Raw genomic sequence first — 20,094 nt, forward strand, 5'->3', positions numbered from 1 at the left:
ATAGCTTTAGGGAATAGTCCTTCTCGCGTACTAATCATGAACATTGAAGAACAAGAGTATGGCAACACCACCACGCTAGCTCAGTAGTTAAGGCGCTATGCTACTTAACAGGAGAACGCAAGCTCGTTTACTGGTCAATGTGGGTGTTTCCTAAAGGGAACGAGAAACAAAAACACCTCCACGTGCGGCATTCGCGCGCAAGTTTAAGATCCCCACGTTGCCTGACAGTCTGTGACGTGCCCCATATCCCAGCCGTACACATTCGATGCGTAAACCCGCCACGTAGAATTGATATTACCTAGTGACCTCGACTTTCGCACTATAGAAAACAGAAGGGTCCTGTCGGCGATGCCGAGAGACTCTGTGCATTCGTGACGAGCTTTACACGTGTTGCAATCACGTTGTTGGACACCATGCTTCTTCGTTAAAGGCACGGCGACAGGGCATAGGACACGTGGCCGGGATCCTTCCTGCCGGTATCCTGCCCGTCATCCTGAGAGACGGCGCATTTTAGAAGAAACCATGGAACTGCGAGCCGGCCTTCTCTTGCGAGTGTCATGCTACTGTTTTAGCCTAGGGATGCTCTGTCAAGCGTCGCTGCGACCAAGTGGCCCGGAGACACTGTCCCCCCAGCTGGTCGTCGAGTGGGGCGACCAGTCACCGGTGCAGCTGTCTGGTGCCTGCACGGCGACCTCGTGCGTGCACGGTGTGTGCTTGGACGTGGTTGAAAACGGGACGCACCGCTGCTACTGCGTTAACGGATACACGGGCCACAACTGCGCCACGGACTACGACGACTGCCGCAGTCTGCCGTGCTTCTACGGTGGGACGTGTGTCGACCAAGTGGCCGGATTCCGCTGCACGTGTGTTGCCGGATATACGGGTAAGCCCATCCGAGTTAATTGAAGTTGCGTAACAGTATTTGTCCGGGGGAATTATTCATTATCTAACTGCAGCAGCAGAAAAAAATGACGAAAGCACACACAACTGCTTCGCCAACCGGAAGTACGTGACGAAAGTGAAAGCCAATCAGACAAAACTTCCGGCGAATTCACAGTTCACGGTGAATTTAGTGCGTCGAGAATAGAGCCCTAGGGCCAGGCATCGTATCTGAACGCCTCAGTTGTAGTTTCCTGTTAGCATCGACGGCGTACTTCCGGGGATGCTTGATGAGCACGGCTGATAGCGGACGACTAGCAGGCACGGATAAACCTCCTAATAACACTATCGCGTTAAAATTGTGCGCCTGTCGGCGTCTGGAAACTTTATCCACGTGAGATCCTCATGTCCTGGCACATCGGCGTTTCTTCGTGAAAGCAAAAAGTTAGATATTGTCACGTTTACAAGAACTTCAAAGAGGACGACGACGAAGGGAACGCCTCCAGCCACCTCTCTTCAGTGCGTGCCGACGAACTGTGGATGACGACGAGGAGGAGGAGAGTGTCTCCGGAAGTTGTGCGCGAGAGCACGTGAAACGAGCTGGGCGAGCTAGAACGCCAGTCCAGCGCGTGGTGTGCGGGAGCAAGTGACTGCTTCGCTGAGTTGCTAGGAGGCACAAGTTCGCCTTGTGCCTCCTTATTAAATTCGCCTTATTCTTATTAAATTCTTATTAAATTCGCCTCCTTATTAAATGTTCGCCTTATTAAATTACCTTGACCCACCTGGACTATTTCGTCCTTGTTCTTATACACGTGACAATATCAACAAGCAGTATTCTACGCTTATCATGCTGTTTAACAGCAACGTAAGTAGACGTGCACCCGTTGTCAACACCTGTAAATAGACAGCGTGGCGATGCGCTGCGTTACGCGAGAAGGGCTAGCATGTGAGCCGCGTACGTAAACGGCCATTTCCTTCCTGGCTTAATGCATCGAGTTTACTGTTCTTCAGCCACAGAGTAAGAACAAGACAGGAGGGGAAACGACGCTTCCCAGGGCGGCCAGATAACGTCACAAGCGCTTGGCCCACGTTAAGCTAGCGGCATCTGTTACGGGAGAAGCAATTACGTGGCTGGCCGCCACGATGAACATTTCATTGCGCAGCCCCTTATTGCATAGTGGCCGCTATTATTTCGTCAATCAGGTGCCTCTCCTTCGACGTCGCAACTATGGAGCTTTGTAGCCTGGATTAGTTTTCATTGGTTTCCATCTGGTCGCTTGCCCGCGCTTGCCGGAACGGGCCGTTTCGCCTTCTGTATATATTCTTGTTCCGTGGCTTCAGCACTTTCAGGCTTTTGTTTGTAAATTTATTTTAATTTAGAAAGTATTATATTGCTCCTGTGGCGAGAACCTTGGTGCCGTGTCCAGCCAGCGTCATTGCAATTTTGCGCTCCCTAAAATAGAGAAAATTGGCCGTGCATCTGCTCACTTTTCTGCAAATGCCATCGAAAGATGATATCCTTGTGCCGCGCCTCCCTTCTCTCTTCGGTCCCCCGCCCACCTTTCACGCTCATCCTCTCCCGTACGGCTCCATACACGCTTATTTCGACGGAGGCTCGCTCAAGTCAATTCAATTGTCCCGATGTCCCGTGCTGGCGCTCAGTCTATTGGAACGTGCTTTACTAATGAAATTGGAATGTCGCCACGGGGTCAATAGACCTCGTGGCGACATTCTAATTGAGTTCACGGGCGCGAGCGATTTTGGATCAAAACATCGTTTTCAGTGCGTGTTTTTTTTTATTTGGCATCGACAATATCACGCGCACACCCTTATTTTCAATTAAAAGAAGACTGCCAATTCCAGTAATGTTTTCATGTCTTGCCCCAAATATGCCTAACATTTTCTTTTTGCTCCACAGTGTTGACATGTATGAACAGTGGTTTCAGGTTTAGTGGTTTACGGTGTTTTTGCTTATTAAACTTTTAGTTTCAGATTTCCGTTTTATTCTGGCTGGGAGGCTGATTTGAGAGAGAGAGAGAGAGAGAGAGAGAGAGAGAGAGAGAGAGAGAGAGAGAGAGAGAGAGAGAGAGAGAGAGAGAGAGAGAGAGAGAGAGAGAGAGAGAGACCAAAACTTTCGGGTTTAAGCAGCCCAAGAAAGATTACCGTCTTTAAAAGCCGTCGCAGTAGCGTGAATCGATCGAACTCATTTACGCGCATTGTTAGGCAACTATGCTTATAAATCCGAGGCAAAGCGTTTATATACCCAAATTGGCGTAATTTTGGCCTATCCCTGCTCATTCAGCTTATTACCTATAAGCAATTCCAAGTGTCCAATGGTCTCGTAGCAATTATATTCGTTGCGAGTGTGCAAATAAGCACCACGTCGTTTGTTTCTATCAATTTTCACTGTGGGAGAAGTTGCACATCAGTATTGGAGATATCTAAATGGAAACAGTGGCGGACGAAAGCACGAAGGTAAATGTAACAGCCCACCTTACTTCGCAGGGTCCAGCTGCGAAACGGACGTTGACGAGTGCCGCTCAAACCCTTGCCTCAACGGCGGAACCTGCGTTGACGGTGCCGGCAGCTTTGTCTGCGAGTGCGGCCCAGGCTACAAGGGTTTGTTTTTATATTGATTTTGCTCTTTCGATGCGCAGAAAAACGAGCAATGAGTTTCGATATTCCTGGAACATTTGTGCTTGCGATTTGTAAGATGCAACGTATGAAAGAGCAAAAGTTGTAAAACGTTGTCGAGGGCACGGACGGTTCCAGACTCGAGCAAGCTGTGCTCAGAAAATACTCAGTTTTAGAAAAATAGCAATCTACCGAGGTTTTTTTTTGGAAACTCTTAAATATAAAGAAAGTTTCTTCCGAGAGTAAAAGAAGTATGTTTCAGTTCAAGTTGAAGGTGATGTTTTTGCTAGCCGAAGATATATGTGCTTGGTCTGTGACAAGTGTCGTAGTGGAGGCACACGGAATAATTTATTCGACCTAAGAGCTGTGGCAGTGTGTGAAACTGTTGCACACAAAGGATTTTTGTCAGTTTGGTTTATTGGGAAAAAATGTTCAGAAATTCAGAGAATTCGCGACTAATGCGCCGCATTCTTGCGCCGCGTGTCTTTATTGTAAATTTTTTATAGCCAGGTTTGGCTTTGAGGAGCGAAAGACGTTGGGTTATTTTTGTTTTATTGCGTCTTATTATTTTCACAAATCATGCACATTTACACTAATAAAGCAATTAGCTGCCTTGACACCGCCAAATATGCAATTTTGTGCAAATGCAAAGTGTTGCACGGTTGGTCCGATTTTACATTTTTTAGTGTTGTTGCAGTTTTTATTTTACGGGCTTTTTCTTTTTCGTTTTAGGGAAAGGTGTACAAGATCCATATTTATGAATTTGTAAGTTCACGTTTATAAGTAAAAATAATGTAGTTGTGTATTTCCTTGTATTTTAAAATTACGTTTGACCAATTATCTCCATTTTAGCTAATACAGCGATTAAGTGTGTCATGCGGGTTAGTCCGTTTGCACGTTCTTTCATCCGTGTTTCCTTGTCTTTTTTAGGCTTTTTATTATGGCGAAAGTGTTAGGTGCCCCATTCTGCGAAAAACCATTGTTGTTGTTGTCCGGTAAAAGAAATGAACACCGCTGTAAAATTGTAACAAACAAAAAAACACTTGATACCCGAAGGGGTTTCAACCCTGGCTTGCACAGTAGCAAGCCGATCCGCTACCACTGCGCCATCTTTGCAGGTGGCCAGCAGTAGAACAAAAGTCGTTGCCGTTGTTGTAGCTTTCTTCGATGTGCATGCTCACTTAGGGTATTAAAAAATTGGCTGGCATCGGGAGCTTTAAGGGCGAGTGTGCCCGTTTCACGAAATTCACGAAACTTTGAATTCGAAACGTAAATGTTAGAATACTGCGAGCCGCGTGTCACCCGAACGTGACACCACGTGAGCAAAACAGGTGCATACCAGCCACGCAGAACCCTGATTCTAGGGAAGTCCTGGCTTGTGCCAGTGTGCTTGCTGACGTGTTTCGGGCCATAAGACAACGAAAGCAAAGAAAAAGACGCCAATGCGATGTTGCAGCAAAGAAGTGGTTAAACTGGCTGGTGGTTACGGTACTATTTATTGCAAAATTTGAGCGCAGCGTGAACTGCCGTCTTCTGGTGACGGCGCATAGCTGCTGTGTCTCTGCAATGATCACGTCATCAGCGAACGCATCTGTTTCGTTCGCTCGATTAAAACGAGGCCGACGGCGACACGAAACCACAAGAGCGGGAGCTTAAAGGGACAGACAACCGATTTTTGCCGAGTACACGTTCTCTAGCTCATATGAAAGCCAGCGTTTTATATAGCCCGGTAACCACAAGCAATTTATAAACAAATTGGCGGAAATAATTTTAATTTGGCAGCAAACTTCCTGAAATCGGAAGGGTGGCGGTTCGTGGTGTCGAAACTTGACACCACAATATGTGTCCCTGTCACGTGAGAGAGAGAGAGAGAGAAAGCTCTTTATTAGAGGAAAGCAGAGAGGTCTGCCGGCATGTTGACGCCGACATGCTACTCTGCGGGGGAGGGAAAAAAAGTTGCAATAGGAAGAAAGGTGGAAGAGAGAGAAGATAGGAGAAAATGAAAGAAGTGAAAAAAAAAAAAAAGAAGGGAGCGTGTGCGTTGGGGTCCGTCAGTGCGACACGTGAAAAGTCTATGGGCGGTTGTACAGTGCAAGAATGGTCTGGTCCTATATCAGCTCAGCGACGCCGATGTCATTGAGATATTAAAAATAATGCGGTTAGCACTTTACGCTGAGAGGAGGGAGATGGCCATGGTCCCAGAAGTGCTTTTAAAGTCAAGGAACTGTGGTTGAGGCACTCGATCTTCTGTGCGAGGTTGTTTCTTGCTTGATAGTATGTAGGACACTCCAGTAAAATGTGCTCGACGGTTTCTGGTGAACCGCAGTTGTCACAATAGGGGTTCGGGGTTAGGCCAAGGCGATAGCGGTAGGTATGTGTTAGCGCCACGTTGAGACGTAAGCGATGGAGCAAAGTCTCTAGCCGACGTGGAAGTCGCTCCGGTAACCTCAGTGCCAAAGTTGGGTCGACATGATGCAGGAATGGGTGCTGGTTTTCCGGGAGAGACCAGAAGGTGCTTCTTTCCCTGAAAACAAGCTCCTTTGCTAGCCTAGAGGCATCGTGCTTCGTGAAGAAAATGTTCCTCACGTTCCGTCACGTGACCTGCAAACCTAGCAGCTACTGTAACTGCTGAAACATTTATTTACGTATTGAAAACCTATTAACACAAGTATTTCTAAAAGGCTAAATTGTATATGTATTTCTAAACATTATTTTGAAATTTTTAAAGACACGCCGCCCGCCGTCGCTGGGTGGCTCTCAGTGTGGCGTTGATTCTGGGCCTCCATGCCCAGAATCAACGGCAGCGTTCAGTAAACAGACCAAGCGAAGGAGCTTTGCCGATTCTTCCTGAGTCAGGGGCGTTTGTGCTGCCAAAATGTTTGATTTCAGTTTCCAAATACGCCACCGGCAGCTTACAAAAACAAAAAAACAAATTCGCGCCCTGGGGGAATCGAACTTCCCACCTCTACAACGTGAAGCCAGATTCTACCTATCGTTTATCCCAACAGATGGCGAAGTCGTGCAAAATAGACCGTTGCATTAAAAAAAAACACATAAAGTAACAGGAAAGCCTGTGATTCAAACTCTTTTAGCTGGGGACAAGTTTTTAAATATCGTTTTTCATTTCGCATACAGACAAAAGTATGTTGCCGAGCTACTCTATGTCATGGTTGCCAGCATTATTTTTGGGAGGGACACGTCTAAAAATTTCGATTTAAAAAGTTCTAGGGCGTTATCAGCAAAACCGTTCCTCGTCAAGGTGCTTTAAGTGATGCCCTTTCATTTGGGATAGAGAATATATACTCGACAAATATCGGTTGTCTGTCCCTTTAAAAGTTGCGCTCTAAATATCTCGTCAAGCTGTCGCAGTCATGTAGGCAGACTTAAGGGCCCTAAATAATTTTTTTCATCTTCGTTTTTTGGGGGAAGTGTATAAGGTCCATACTTTTGATTTGGTAAGTTCACTTTTGTTATTTAGACGTAAAAGTGCGCGCACGCACGGGACAGCGAAAAAGAAGAGACAGGATGAGCGCAGACTCACAACTAGTTTATTTAAAAATTGAACATGCTTATATACCCGCACTAGCACACGCGCATACATGTCACCATCTTTCTCACTGAAAGAGCGGGTTGAAAATTCGTACTTAATTTTATACAAAGATATTGATGTTTCACTGACACACTGTTCGTCATGCTTTCGAATGTAGACAGCCTCAGTTATTTCCCTTGCCAACTGTTCTCGCCTTTTGTTCAATACATTTGTCTGATTCAGAAACGGCTCGCATGGCTTGCTTTCACAAGCTATAGGCAGTAGTGAGGGAGGTGGAGCCCGTTTTGTTCGGCATAGACAACTGGTGTTCCTTTAAGCGGTCGTTCAGACAGCGGCGCATTTGACCGATGTACACCCTCCCGCACGTGAGCGGGATCATGTACACCACCCCGGTCGCGCACATCACGTATGGCGCTGTATGCCTTTTCAGGCAAGCTGGTGTTTTGTCCATTCCTTTCATAATCCCGGGGAACAGATTAGCCAACTTTTGAGGTGCACAAAAAACGACTGGCACTTTGCGCCTGTTGGCCACATTTTTCAGGCTGTGTGCCACTCGAGGGGCATAGGGAACAACCACCTGTTTCTTGCGCTTAAGGCCGTCCGTCATTTGGGGTGTGTTTCCCTTTATCTTTTGTAACAAGGATTCGGCCACCGCTGTCACAATCAATAAGGAAAACCCAGCTGCAAGCAATCTGGCAACCTGAGCGCCGAAACCTTCCGTAATCCTGTTATGGCATGATTTGTTAGTGTTCCACGAAGACAAGGAGAAGCAATTGCCCTTTTTGCAGTCTTGGAATGCGCAGATACATAAGAAAAGAACTCTTTACGCACCTTCGATCTGTAAAGCCAACACACCTTGCCCGATAAAAGCGTGATATTAATGTCCAAAAACCGCAAGCGGTCATTGTTAGGCAACTCATGGGTGAAAAACAGGCCTTTCTGCACTCGTCGGAACTGGTCTAAAATCTGGTTAACGGCATTTAGATAAAATTTGGCTAAACAGCATCTACCGCACCAAGATGCAGTCATGCAAATTTCATGTTTCAGGAAGCGGTTGTTCACAATATGACCTTTTTCAAAATGTTGGCCTATACGTCGTGACGCTGCTTCGCATGCCTATCTGCCGCATGCCTATCTCTAGCTGCCGCCCTGGGAAGGGGGGGGGGGGGGATGGACTTATTTCATTTTCCCTCTAACCACACCTACAGATCTAGTGGCTCTAACTACACCCTTAGCAACTATAAAGTTCTTGAACCTATATGTACAGTAGCGGCCTCTATTTTTGCTTTCTCTGAAGGCGAATCTACGACGAATAATTTATTTTTCTATAGCCTCCAGGTGTTATGAATAGTTGTGAATAAAACCAAAAATAAGGCATAGTGTCTGACTGGTTATCAGTCAGGTTTCAGAAACCCGTAAGAATTGGTTTCGGTCCCTTTACTGACAGGTGTGTTTTAGTACTGAGCAGTACGTAAAAACGCCCGCACACGCGCACTCAGAAGAGGAAGAATGGTTGAATACTTACAAGGGAATTTCAAGAAATACTTTGCACATCAGTGCCGTTTGTAGGCACCCTTTTGGAAGTTTCTTCATTCGCGCCACTCGGTGGCGTACTAATTAGCAGAGCCTCATCAATTTTGCATCCTCGAGGTGGTTTCGTACAACCTGCCGATTCTAGTTTTAGCAGTTTGCTAGCTACACCACTTTACAATGATTTATCAAGAGTTTCTTATTCACAAATACTGAAATAATCTGAATTATATTTGTTGTATCTTGCAGCACTAGAGTTTTTGAGTACTTTTCTTGAAGTTTTACATGCAGAGTTTTTCGATTGAATGTTGCTCTACACTCTGCGGACACTTATTCCCGAGTGCCTTTAATGTGTTTCTGACGGTGTGTTTCTTCGCTGCACCTCATAATGAACACGTAGAGATATAACAATATCTGGACCAGGCTGAAATTACACTTACCTCTGTTATGAATCAGCAGAGCCTATAGTTTCAAAATCACTTTGCCCCACTTTCATATTAGAATACGTTACATGTAGAATGTCTAGGCTAGTTTTCATGACTAAAAATTATGTTATTTCACTAATTTTTATGTGGTAGCTTACGAGGGCAAGGCCGTTTCTTCGTCCCCTTCTTTTGTTTTTACAGGCGACGTGTGCGAGGTGGACGTGAGCGTGTGCAAGGCAGTTACTTGCTTCAATGGCGGCATGTGCATCGATGGTCCAGGGGAAAGCTTCACCTGCCGGTAACGCTGCGATATTCCTGTAGACAACATAATGGAGCTGTACAAGCTGCTCCAAAGCTTGTAATTAATGCATGGGTATCGTTTTCCTCCGGCAGATGCATCGCAGGTTTCACAGGGTTGCTATGCGAAGATGACGTGGACGAGTGCTTGTCCCGGCCCTGCGCGCACGGCGGTACCTGCTTGAACCAAAGAGGAAGTTTTTTATGCTCCTGCGTTTTCGGTAAGCAGAAATCAATATTAGCTTATTGGCGCTGAAGTTCTACAAAACAAACTTGGCGGTTTGACTCTTCTAGCAAGGTCATATAGAGACTGTCGTTCTGGCATCGATCTTCCTTCTTGATCTTGTAACACTTAAAGTAACCGTTTGTGGCCCGACATTTTCATGAAAATATAACACAAAGTTACGGAGCGAAGCATAATTGTAGTTGCTCATATCGGTTTTGTGGGACGTACAGTCTTTGTCAAAATTTTCTAGGCCAAGCCGGAAATGTGCAGGCCGCAAAAAAGTCAATGTACACGCTTACGTACCCAGCGAGGCTGACACATTTTATGCCAGAAAGCTATGGAAAACACCTTTCTTTTTTACTCTCATAAAATATTTTTGTCCCATTTAAGAGTAAAGCTTATTTTTTGAGTTCTTGGTGGCCGATAAGGCTTAGTTAGGATTGGCCTAGAAAATTTTGACAAAATGGGTACGTAAGTGTTTTCCCGGAAAGGGTCTGTTTTGTGCAGGTATCACCTAAAAATAATTCATCTAAAATGTGACTTTTATTTATGCAAGCGCAGTATGTTGAAAATATACGTCGTTTAAAAAGACGTCATAGGCAGTTATGGCACCACGGTAAGAACGAGGCTCACTTGAGGACACTCCTCATCTCATTTCTCGCGAATGAGAAATGAGACGAGGAGTGTGAAAATGAGAATGAGAAAACACGCTGTGTATTACCGCGTGTTTGTATGCTTGCATCACCTGTATTAATGCACATAGCGATTTATGTACTATTGCTTCTCGGTACAGCATCGTCTTTAACCTTTGATGTTACTTTAATGCTCTTGCAAATAGTTTTGTATTTACCCCCCCCCCCCTTACTCAATGCTCCTAGGAGCCTGTAAGGAATTGTGAATGAAGAATGGTTTCGCCGAATTCGTCAAGCTATACAACTCGTATGTGGGTTTGCACCAGTTATTACTACTATTGTCGATCTCCTAAAGTGGCTGTCACTATCACAGTCGGGCTGGTAGTCGAACACCTCGAGCTGATCGTTGCTCTGTTCACCGAACTGTAGGTCACATTACTCATCTGAGTTCAAGGCTCCGCTTCCCCCGCCTTAAAGGCCGCGCGACAAAGGACAAAGCTCCCGGTGTAGTGTACCGCAGTTTCCATGTACTGTGTTCTCCTTTTCATGCATCGGCGAGACCAAAAATCCACCGGGATGTATTGGGCAGCACGAGAATGACGCCCGGAAACAAAACAGAGAGTGCAGCGCCGTCGCCGAGCACTGCGAGACATGGGACCACAGAAGTTGACTTCGCCCGAATGGACATCCTAGAGAACGAAACCAACTAGAGTAAAATGCTTCTGCTTGAGTTGGGGCACATTCGATGAAGTCCACCAAAAGTCAATCGCTCCTTAATTTGGAACTGTCTTCTCTGTGTCAAGCACTGGCTGTGTCGCGCAGCGAATAGCTTTGTGAAAGATCGACCGCGCTGAAAGACTATAAAACGTCGCTGCAGCGTGGGCTAGCTCCTGAGGAAGGAAATGAGCTCGTTAAAAAACGTCGAGTTCACCATTTTTTGTTCCGTTGGTTGGATCCTGTAATTATATTTCTCAGTCGTAACTGCCCAACCAGATAGATTAATGCAATACGTTTGTCTTGTAGAAGTTTTTGCGTGACTGCTTTCATGTGCTGCAACCCGCTTTAAAGATGTTTTACAAACTAGCCCAGCACGCCGCCACCCTTCCAGCGGATACACTGCACGTCATCGAGCCCATACATGCATTACATTCGTGGACGAATCGTCGGAGAGACCTCTTTTGAAATGTAGTCTCGCGCTGTGTGCTGTTAAACTAGGCTGTGCTAGAATAGGCTGTGTGCTGTTAAACTAAATTAAATACTGTGGATGGTCAGCGCTTAAAATAGCAATAACGCAAGTTGGACTAGTTGGTACATGATTGAAAACTTCAAAGCGCACAAAAAACGTAGACAGACAGGAGCGACACACACAACCGCTTACTCGCAACTGCCGGTTTATTGAAAAAAAAGCACGCTTCTGTGCTTGTGTGTGTGAGCGCTTGTGTGTGTCGCTCCTGCCTGTTCCCGCTTTTTGTGCGCTAAAAACAGATCCTTGTGTACTTGCATTCTTCAGGTTGGACAGGAAGGACTTGCGAGCGAGCCATCGAGGAGTGCGGTCGAAATTACTGCCTCAATGGCGGCCTGTGCGTGGTGCGTTCTGTGAGGGGACATGTCAACGACACCCAGTTCAAGCCACTCGTTCCTGATGACGTTCCCTGGGAGTGCTTCTGCGTCCCCGATTTCCACGGTATACTGTGCGAGCGACGCTACAACGAGTGCATCCCGGAAAACGCCTGCCAGAACGGCGGCTACTGCTTGGACGGCGTGGACGACTACAGCTGTGCCTGTGGCGCTGGTTTCGCGGGTACGTTTCCTTCACAGGGGAGCGATTATGCGCTTGTCATTGAAATGTCGGTACACATACAAAATCCTATTCACTAACGTTTACAATCCGGTCACTTAGCGTGTCTTTTGGTTCTGAGGAAAAAGCGGATGACACTGCTCATGTACCAAACATTGTGCTAAGGTCTCGAGTGGAATAGGTATGTGGCATTCAGTTGCACCAGTTCGTATTTGGGAAAGGTTGATGCGCTAATGCAACTGTTTGCAAGAAGAGACAGGATACACTGGCGCCTGTCCTGTCTTCTTGAGAACGTTCGCGTCAGATTATCAGAACTATTAAAGATCAGCGAAAAAAAAAACACGGCACAAGAGGAAAAAAACAGACAGGACAGCACTGCTGTTTTTTAGGGGCGAAGCCCCTTAGGGGCTGGGGCTTTTGGCGTCTCCTGCCGTCCGCCGTCGTCATCGTAATCGCCGTCTCATGTAGTCACGGTACTAAAACACCGGGAAACTCGTTTGCACCGCGGGCTAGAACGTAACGCGTACTAGAACAACACTGGGACACTTGTCTACGCCTCGCGCTGGAGCGCTTCGTAACGCGTACTAAATAACAGCGTGACACTCGTTTACGCCTCGGGCTAGAGAGCTTCGCGCTTCAAATACAAGAGACGTTTACAGCAAAGCTGTATACCTCTACCCACAGCGGTTTCATCTCCGTCGGCAACAACGCCATGGCGCCAAGAATACACTTATACACTGCATGCTTCGCCCCTCCCCAGGTTTCACGTTAGTGGAGATGGCCCGGGATTTTTCGTTCTGACCTTTAATTATAACCATTCACCAACTGGCCCAACTCATAGTCCTCTCGAACTTATCACAACACATCACAAGACCTGTCGAAAAAATTTTATTCTCCAAATATTAAGCAAAAAATGTGAAAATTTCCTTTGGATGTAAAAATACGCCTGATGTGCCTATGTCTGCTCTTTCTTGCTCCTGGGCAAAGCAAGTTCTGGCTGACCACGCTCAGAGAATTTAGTTGGCTGGGCATGTGTGGAACGGAACTGAATACCGAAACCTAGTCGAAAGGCCAATTTTAAGCCGCCTGCCGACTTTTTAGTGCAATGTGTAGTTTAGCGATGGTAGTATACTGAATATGAGAGATAATCCTCGTATCTTTCTGTTACTAACAAAATGTTCTTTTTTTTCTTTTTTGTTCCAGGAAAATACTGCGAAATTCCTTGCCTTTCCGATGACAACTTGTGCCAAGATTACACTGAGGTGTGGAGCAGCTACAGTCCTCCTGCCACATTGCCCTACCTTACATTCAGCGTCGATGAACAAACGCCTGCCGCTACAACAATTCATCTCTTAGGCACGGACGGACAGTCGTACTCGCATGTCACACCGGCGGGGACCCGTGATTATTCTTATTTTTTGACTCCGCAACTTCATTCAAGTGCTTCCAGTTGGGACTTGTCATCTTCGCTTGATGCCATTGCTCATCAAACAAGCGATTTCACTGCGATTTATACGCCATTAGACGCCCTCTCTTCAACGGACGGCTGGCTCTCGTCTGTCGTGGGGGAGACTACGGCTCCCGAGGCCTCATTACAGGTGCTGCAAAGTTATGACGGCTCCGAACCGTTACTTGCTGGCAGCACTCACACCGCTGACATGGAGACATTTGGGGGCTGGTCCTCACTTTGGCACGACGCAGGCAAATCAACGTTCACTTCTGAGCCGTTTGCTCTAGACTCCTACGCAATGCAATCGTCTGTGGGTGAAACACATGGGAGCACAACTGATTATTTTATGATGTCATCCATACGTGACCTGAGTGCAGCAGCGAGTCACCATGACAGTTTGACTCCGGAGACCGCGGTACTAGAAACGACTCAGAAAATCACCGCGACCACTTTTCAGCCACGCCGTAGCAGCCAGGCTTCAATTCCGACGGATGCTGCGCTATCTTCGATACCGGCGCCTTATAGTGACGAAAGTGCGCTACATTTAGGAGATACGAGTTTGTTACCGACTGCTTCGACTGCGTCGACAGCATCAACTGCTAGTGACGACAATATTCAGCCAGCATCGTCGACGGTGTACGAAACACAGACGATATCCGAGATGGGCCCCGATGTTACATCAGTTCCCAGTTCTACTCGTGTTGTGGGAATTCTAAGGGAATGTGTGTGGCTGTCGTGTTTCAACGGCGGAAAAACGGAAGCTTCGGATGACAAGGAGGTTTCCTGCAAGGTAATATTTTATTATTTTTGTCAGTAAGAAAACATCAGTCCCGCGGTAAGTCTGCCAAAACAAAGGTTCATAACAATACATGAACGTGAACATTCGAATAAATCGACAAATGAAATGTTAGCAAACCTCGTGTATACAAATTTCGGTATTGAAAGGTGTTTTATAACGAGTAAAACTTCGTACGCTATTTGGACAAAAAGCTTAAACGAGCGCACAAAAATTCAGGAATAAATGTTTTAGGTTTAAATACTCGACATGTGCCGCCCCAATAATTAAGGAGTGGTATAGCTAAGGAGGTTTTTTTCTCCACAGCTGAGTGGAAATTGGAATTACAGGAAAGCGTGAATGTTTCGTAGACACTCTTTCCTGCGGCTTTCTCTTGTGGCGTACAGTGACGTCACAAGACGCGCATTGATGGCGGGGAGCACCTGCTAAATTTGGTGAGCGGCAGCTCAAAATACATCACGTACTTCAGTAATTTATGTCGGCACCAGAGCAAAACTTCCGTGCTGTGTTCACGAAGAGCATCCGCACCTTTCGTGAAAGAGGCCAGGGAATGTCCACCGCAGTGGCACGCCTAAACCTATTCAGCCACATCAGCTTCGGCGGCCAGGAAGTCAAAACGACGCCTTCGCAGGCCTCCTCAGGGTTTCGCGTCCTCGCAGAACGGTGACAAGGTACCGTTCGTCTTCTTTACGCACTTTCGGGCTCGAAGAACTGCAACTTGAAGCGAAAATGCTCGCAAATGCTCGCATTGATTCATGAATATTCATCGGGTGCACAAGCACTTGAAGTGCTGGTCGACGATTGCATGCTACACCAATGAGAATCAGTCAAAGCCATGAAAAGACATCAAAATTGGATGTGAGTATTCCTTTAAGCGACGAAGTAAAATTTGTGCTTTTCAACGCCTGACGAATCCTCGGAGTGAAGTCTGTCACTATTTTAGTACTTTATCGAACTGCTGCAAGGAAAAGCCAAGAAAAATCTGCAGGGCTGCGCACTCCGAACTGAACTGAAGTGCTTTTCCTATGATTTAGAAATGAGCAGAGCAAATAATCAGCAGAATAAAGTGCCCCAGAATGTTTTTTTCTCCATAAGAACTTGGCTTGGCTTGACTTGGCTTGGCATCGAGACATGGCTTCTAGAAAAAACCCAATCTCTCTTGATTTTTAACATGCAAAATGTGGGTCCGCGGTCGTGCTATAGTCGATTTTTCCTCTTTCCTTCCCTTCTCCCAGTGCAGATGTCCTGTGGGCTACGCCGGAGCTCGCTGCGAACTGCGAGTGGACATACAAGTGCCGGAATTCGCGAGAACGTCCTTCTTGGAACACAAGACTGCGCAGCGGAGCGAATCTAGATGGTTCCACGTGGAAGTGTCCTTCTCCTGGTGGAATGCAGACGGGCTGATCATGAGCGCCCACGCAAGCAACGCTCGTCCGGCTCTCTCGCCGTCGTTCTTAGCTCTCTTCCTGAGGGGCGGAAGGCTGCGGATGACCTTCAGCTGCGGATCGCACAGGACAACTTTTGTGCACTCTCTCTCGAACGCCACTCAGGGGCGTCTGACGCGTGTGTCAATCGAGTGAGTCGATAGATGCTTGACCGGTAGACTGATTGATGAACTGGTTAGCACATGTCGTGGGTTTATTACCGTATTTACTCGCGTAATGATGCAAAAATTTGATTCAAATTTAGGGGTGCGTTCATTACGCGGGGTAAAATTTTCGCGAAAAACTTTTGAGCACAGAAAACGCAAACAAGTTGCGGGTCAAAATTTTTACGATAGGTCTCATGAACATAATAAAAATAATAAAAGCATGATAAAAACTCCGCACACCGCCACCAGCCGCTTTGAGAAGTGACGAAAAATGCAGTTTTCATGAATTAGGGAATGAGTTTGCTGCGAGGTTACAACAGGGCAACCGATAAGTGGCTGCCGCTGTCACAGTGCGGGACATCAAAACAGACATGGAGGCCGACGCAGTAAGCTGAGCGCGTTTTTTCTTTGTCTTGTGAGTACACGATATGTATTTAGTGAGAGTTTCTTTCTCATAAATATTGAACGCATGCTTGCCGATATCGCTAATGTCAGCAAGTCGGCGACAATAACGTAGCCATGTCTGCGTTTAAAAAGAAGGAAACAGAGGTAAGCACGATCATCATCAGCTAGACTTGGCACACATGATGTACTGCTGCGGCAAGTTACGGGTGCGTTCATTGCGCGAGAAATTAAAAAAAATCGAATTTTGTCGACAAACTTCAAGGGTGCGATCATTACGCGAGTGCGATCATTACGCGAGTGCGATCATTATGCGAATAAATACCGTATGCCTTAATCCTGTCTTTTCGCTAAAAACGTTGAGGCCCAGGTGCAATAAAACTGAGTGATATGCAATCGAGGCATCCGAAGTTGTAGCAACTAAAAGCCCACGAACGGCCAATAAGTTTGTGTGACGCTAGCCCTAATTGGCAGACCTTACGGATGAGCTAATGTTCTTCGCTAATGCCCGACTTGCCAAAATAGCCTGAAAAATGTATTGTTTCGCGCGCTTACCCTCCCAAGTAATTAATGACGTCATCAATCCCACGATAGAACCAAAGCCATGTCAGTCGTGGGTTATACGGGTACCCAAGCATTCAAAGCACGTATCGGGGAAATTCACTTCCGTGACTTAGGTCAGTTATATTTTTACAGTTATGTGGCTGCCTCGATCCATCAGACTATTATGAGGCATTTTAATTTTTTGGGAACTGCAGGTATATATACGAGTTATTGATTTTATGCAGTGGTCGCTCCCTTTTTTGAAAATGAAAGGAACAGTAATGTCATTCTGTCACGGCTAGGTCGCCGCCTCAAGAAATTTGCGCATGTTAAATGACATCGTGTCAAAGTTCTGATCACTATAGTGTATGATGGGTACTGCTGGTGTCTAAGATGCAGAAGCGTTGCAAACTGGGCTTATTGGGACGACACATTTTTGGATAAAAGCGGCTGTCCTTGTGTTCCGCTTCCTTTGTCTTTAAGTTTGGGCTTGTTTTATCCAAGAATATGTCAAAGATGCCATTGCTTATGCATAATCTGCTGTTCTTTGTTTGAAAACAAAGCTAAGGCACTTTGTTGCATTATCCACGATTCGTCAGCACTATAGGGTTACTTTTATGCCCCCAAGTTAGAATATAAGCGATGTCACTCGTGTTGCAATTACAGTTGATGTAATTCGACGTCTTTTCTTCTGCAGGAAGCAGCACAAATATCAAGAGGGGACTCGTGACAGTGCGCTGTTTATCTCAAAGTACACTGAAGATGCAGGGTCGCTCATTTGTTTCAGTTCCGTGGTATTGACTTCATCATACTACGTTTTTGGTGTGATAAAGAGCGCCCCCACACTTAATACACATTAGCGTCTAATTTCAGCTGCAATTGACATATGTTACTCACGATTGCTTTGGGGATACCACAGTCTATCCACGACACCTCCCTAGTGCGGGCACGATGTATGTAGAACATGCAAAATGCTACTAAAAATTACAGACGACCTCGGTGATGGCTTCGCAGTGAGATGGCATATTTTAGCGCGTACCCTTAGAGCCCCGTGTCGTAGGATAGCCGGCATCGTGAAGGACAAATCCCGTAGCACCACATTGCGGCGCACACTCAAACCGGCCAGCACTGCGTTGAAAATAAAGATTCATTTGAGCTCTTGTGGGATTTCAACCCGTGTCTCCAAAGCGCAACCGAGTGCGTTACCACTTGGCGAAACCAAAATCGGATCGATGCCTAGCCTCGTGCGTGTCGCGTGACAGCTTAACGTGACGTCACGTGAGTAGAAAAGGTGCACAGCAAACACGGAAAGCTCGCTCTCTCAGGGAACTGTCGCCTGAAGGGCGGCCGGCCAGTCTGTTGAAGTGTTTCGTTTTTTTTCATGTTTTTCGTTTCTTTCATCATGTTTCGTTTTTTTTCATGTTTTCTTTTCATGTTTCTGTTCATGTTTTTTGAATACAATATCGTTTCTTTGTTTAGTTGTTAGCGTGCATATATATATGTATATTTTTAATTTGCATATTTTTGTTATTGCAATAGAATTGCAATACTTTGGAGTGCTTTGTGTTTATTACTCTAGAAGCTGTACAGCATGCATATTTGCCGTCTGCTGCTGACGTTTGAATTGAGCTGATGGGCTTGTCAAGCTGCTTCTATGCAGCTTTTATCGTCAGCCTTGCGATGTAACAACGATAAATTGAAATAAAAGATACCTCATCACAAAAAAAGTAATTCGCGCCAAAATACGAAGAAACGAAATCAAAAGAAGAGTTACAAACATGACGTAGCAGTATAGAAGTATTTGATAATCCCTAAGCCTGTGCCGTCAAACTACGCAAGAAGGCTTGAGTGCCTGGGAAGTTTTCTTTCTGTTACTTCTTCTCACCTTCCAATAGCATACGTGGTTCTACGTCATGATTCACACGGCGGACTACTTTCCAGAGTTCAGTTAGAACAATCGTCCCGAAATCGGTCCCTTAAGCACAAAAATAATGAAATGGGGTATGATCGGTACGGACGTCTAAAAGTTTGAACATTGAAATTTAACCTATTATATTATCTTATTTTCTTTACTATTTCAGGATATCGTGGGTGATGACGGCTCCCAAACGCGGCAGCTGCTTCGCCATGTTTCAGGTGAACAGTTCGGAGCCCATGACAGCACGTCAGCCAGCTGCGCAGTGGACATCATTCGACCGAGTCTTCTTGGGAAAGTACAACACCGATGCCACTGTTGCCTTTAACGGGGTCCCTTTCGAAAGCTTTTTAGGCTGCATTCACTACTTGCAAGTAAGTAATGCTCAAAACTCTTCTTTTTTGAACCGGCCACTTCTTACCATCCCTTCCTGGTTTCCCCCCTTCTATTCCGACATGCCCTAACTATCTTTGAGTGACTGGTCCTCGACTGCTTGGTCATAGTGGCGCCTAAAACCCCAAGCAAACCTGGAATATGGTATCCACTATACAAAAAGCACTTGTAGAGGGAAAAATTGTATGAGCAACAGAAGGGAAGAATTAATAGCCTTTTGTCCCACAATCTCGAAGGGCACTACTGAATTCAAACTACTAATTCTGCCTTGACAATCGTGATAGTAATATTTTTGAAAGAAAACATCCCATTACCGCCCTGCAGTGAGTAAAAGTGAAAACTTACAGCTAGCACCTATATTCAAAAAGTAAATAAATGCCGCCAATATGCCATTGCATTCTTTTTTTCAGATCAATGGTCACGAGAGGAGATTAGTGGCTGACGCAGCAAGCGGATCGGACGTTTTGCCGTGTTCTCTCTGCCTTCACAGCAAGTGTGAAGACAACGCTGTGTGCAAAGGGTAATTTTCTGAGTTTGTTTGCAAAAGGTAGTTGTCTGTGTTTGTTTGCAAAAGATAATTTTCTGAGTTTGTTTTCGAGTATGTTTCCAAAGGGCAATTTCCTGAGTTTGTTTGCTAAAGATAATTCTCTGAGTTTGTTCGCGAGTATGTTTGCAAAGGGTAATTTTCTGAGTTTGTTTGCAAAGGGTAATTTTCTGAGTTTGTTTAGTATACAGTCAGTAGTGACTGAGGAGAAATATCAGGCCAAGAATAATTTTACCGCGTTATTCACTCTTAAACTACAGAGTAAAAGTCACAGTCCCCATACACTCAGGCAAAAGGTACAGATGGAATAGGCACCTGAAGGGCTGCTGATTAGGGATTGTTGTGTAATGTAACGCTATCGCGACGCGATAGCGCGCCTTTGCTGTCCTTGCTGGAAAGTTTTGTCGGTTCTGTGTTCTGTGTACAACAAAATGAAAGTTCTGTGTACGACAAAATGAATGAAAGTTCAACAAATGAAAGTTCTGTGTA

At 45.7% G+C, this 20,094-nt stretch overlaps 1 protein-coding gene and 1 long non-coding RNA gene across 3 annotated transcripts; both read left to right on the top strand.

Annotated features, from left to right (window-relative positions):
- Positions 1-490: 490 nt before the first annotated feature.
- Positions 491-13,449, top strand: LOC144175571 (uncharacterized; the record flags this gene model as incomplete). The annotated part of the gene is made up of 6 exons (XM_077704631.1): positions 491-883; positions 3,385-3,498; positions 9,220-9,316; positions 9,412-9,536; positions 11,684-11,974; positions 13,175-13,449. Coding segments are annotated over exons 1-6 (1,263 nt in total), but the record flags the coding sequence as incomplete, so codon positions are not given.
- Positions 13,450-13,500: 51 nt separating this feature from the next.
- On the top strand, positions 13,501-19,038 carry LOC144173594 (uncharacterized). 2 transcript variants are annotated; one of them, XR_013323331.1, is made up of 3 exons: positions 13,501-14,211; positions 15,453-15,793; positions 18,835-19,038. It is a non-coding gene; the product is annotated as an uncharacterized LOC144173594 (long non-coding RNA). The 2 variants fall into 2 exon arrangements; XR_013323330.1 differs by having other exon boundaries at positions 15,458-15,793.
- The last annotated feature ends 1,056 nt before the right edge of the window (positions 19,039-20,094 follow it).

This window comes from Haemaphysalis longicornis, unplaced genomic scaffold (genome assembly GCF_048455015.1).
Source record: "Haemaphysalis longicornis isolate Haplotype H1 unplaced genomic scaffold, Haemaphysalis longicornis Haplotype H1 scaffold_3, whole genome shotgun sequence".
In the NCBI taxonomy this organism is placed as follows: domain Eukaryota; kingdom Metazoa; phylum Arthropoda; class Arachnida; order Ixodida; family Ixodidae; genus Haemaphysalis; species Haemaphysalis longicornis.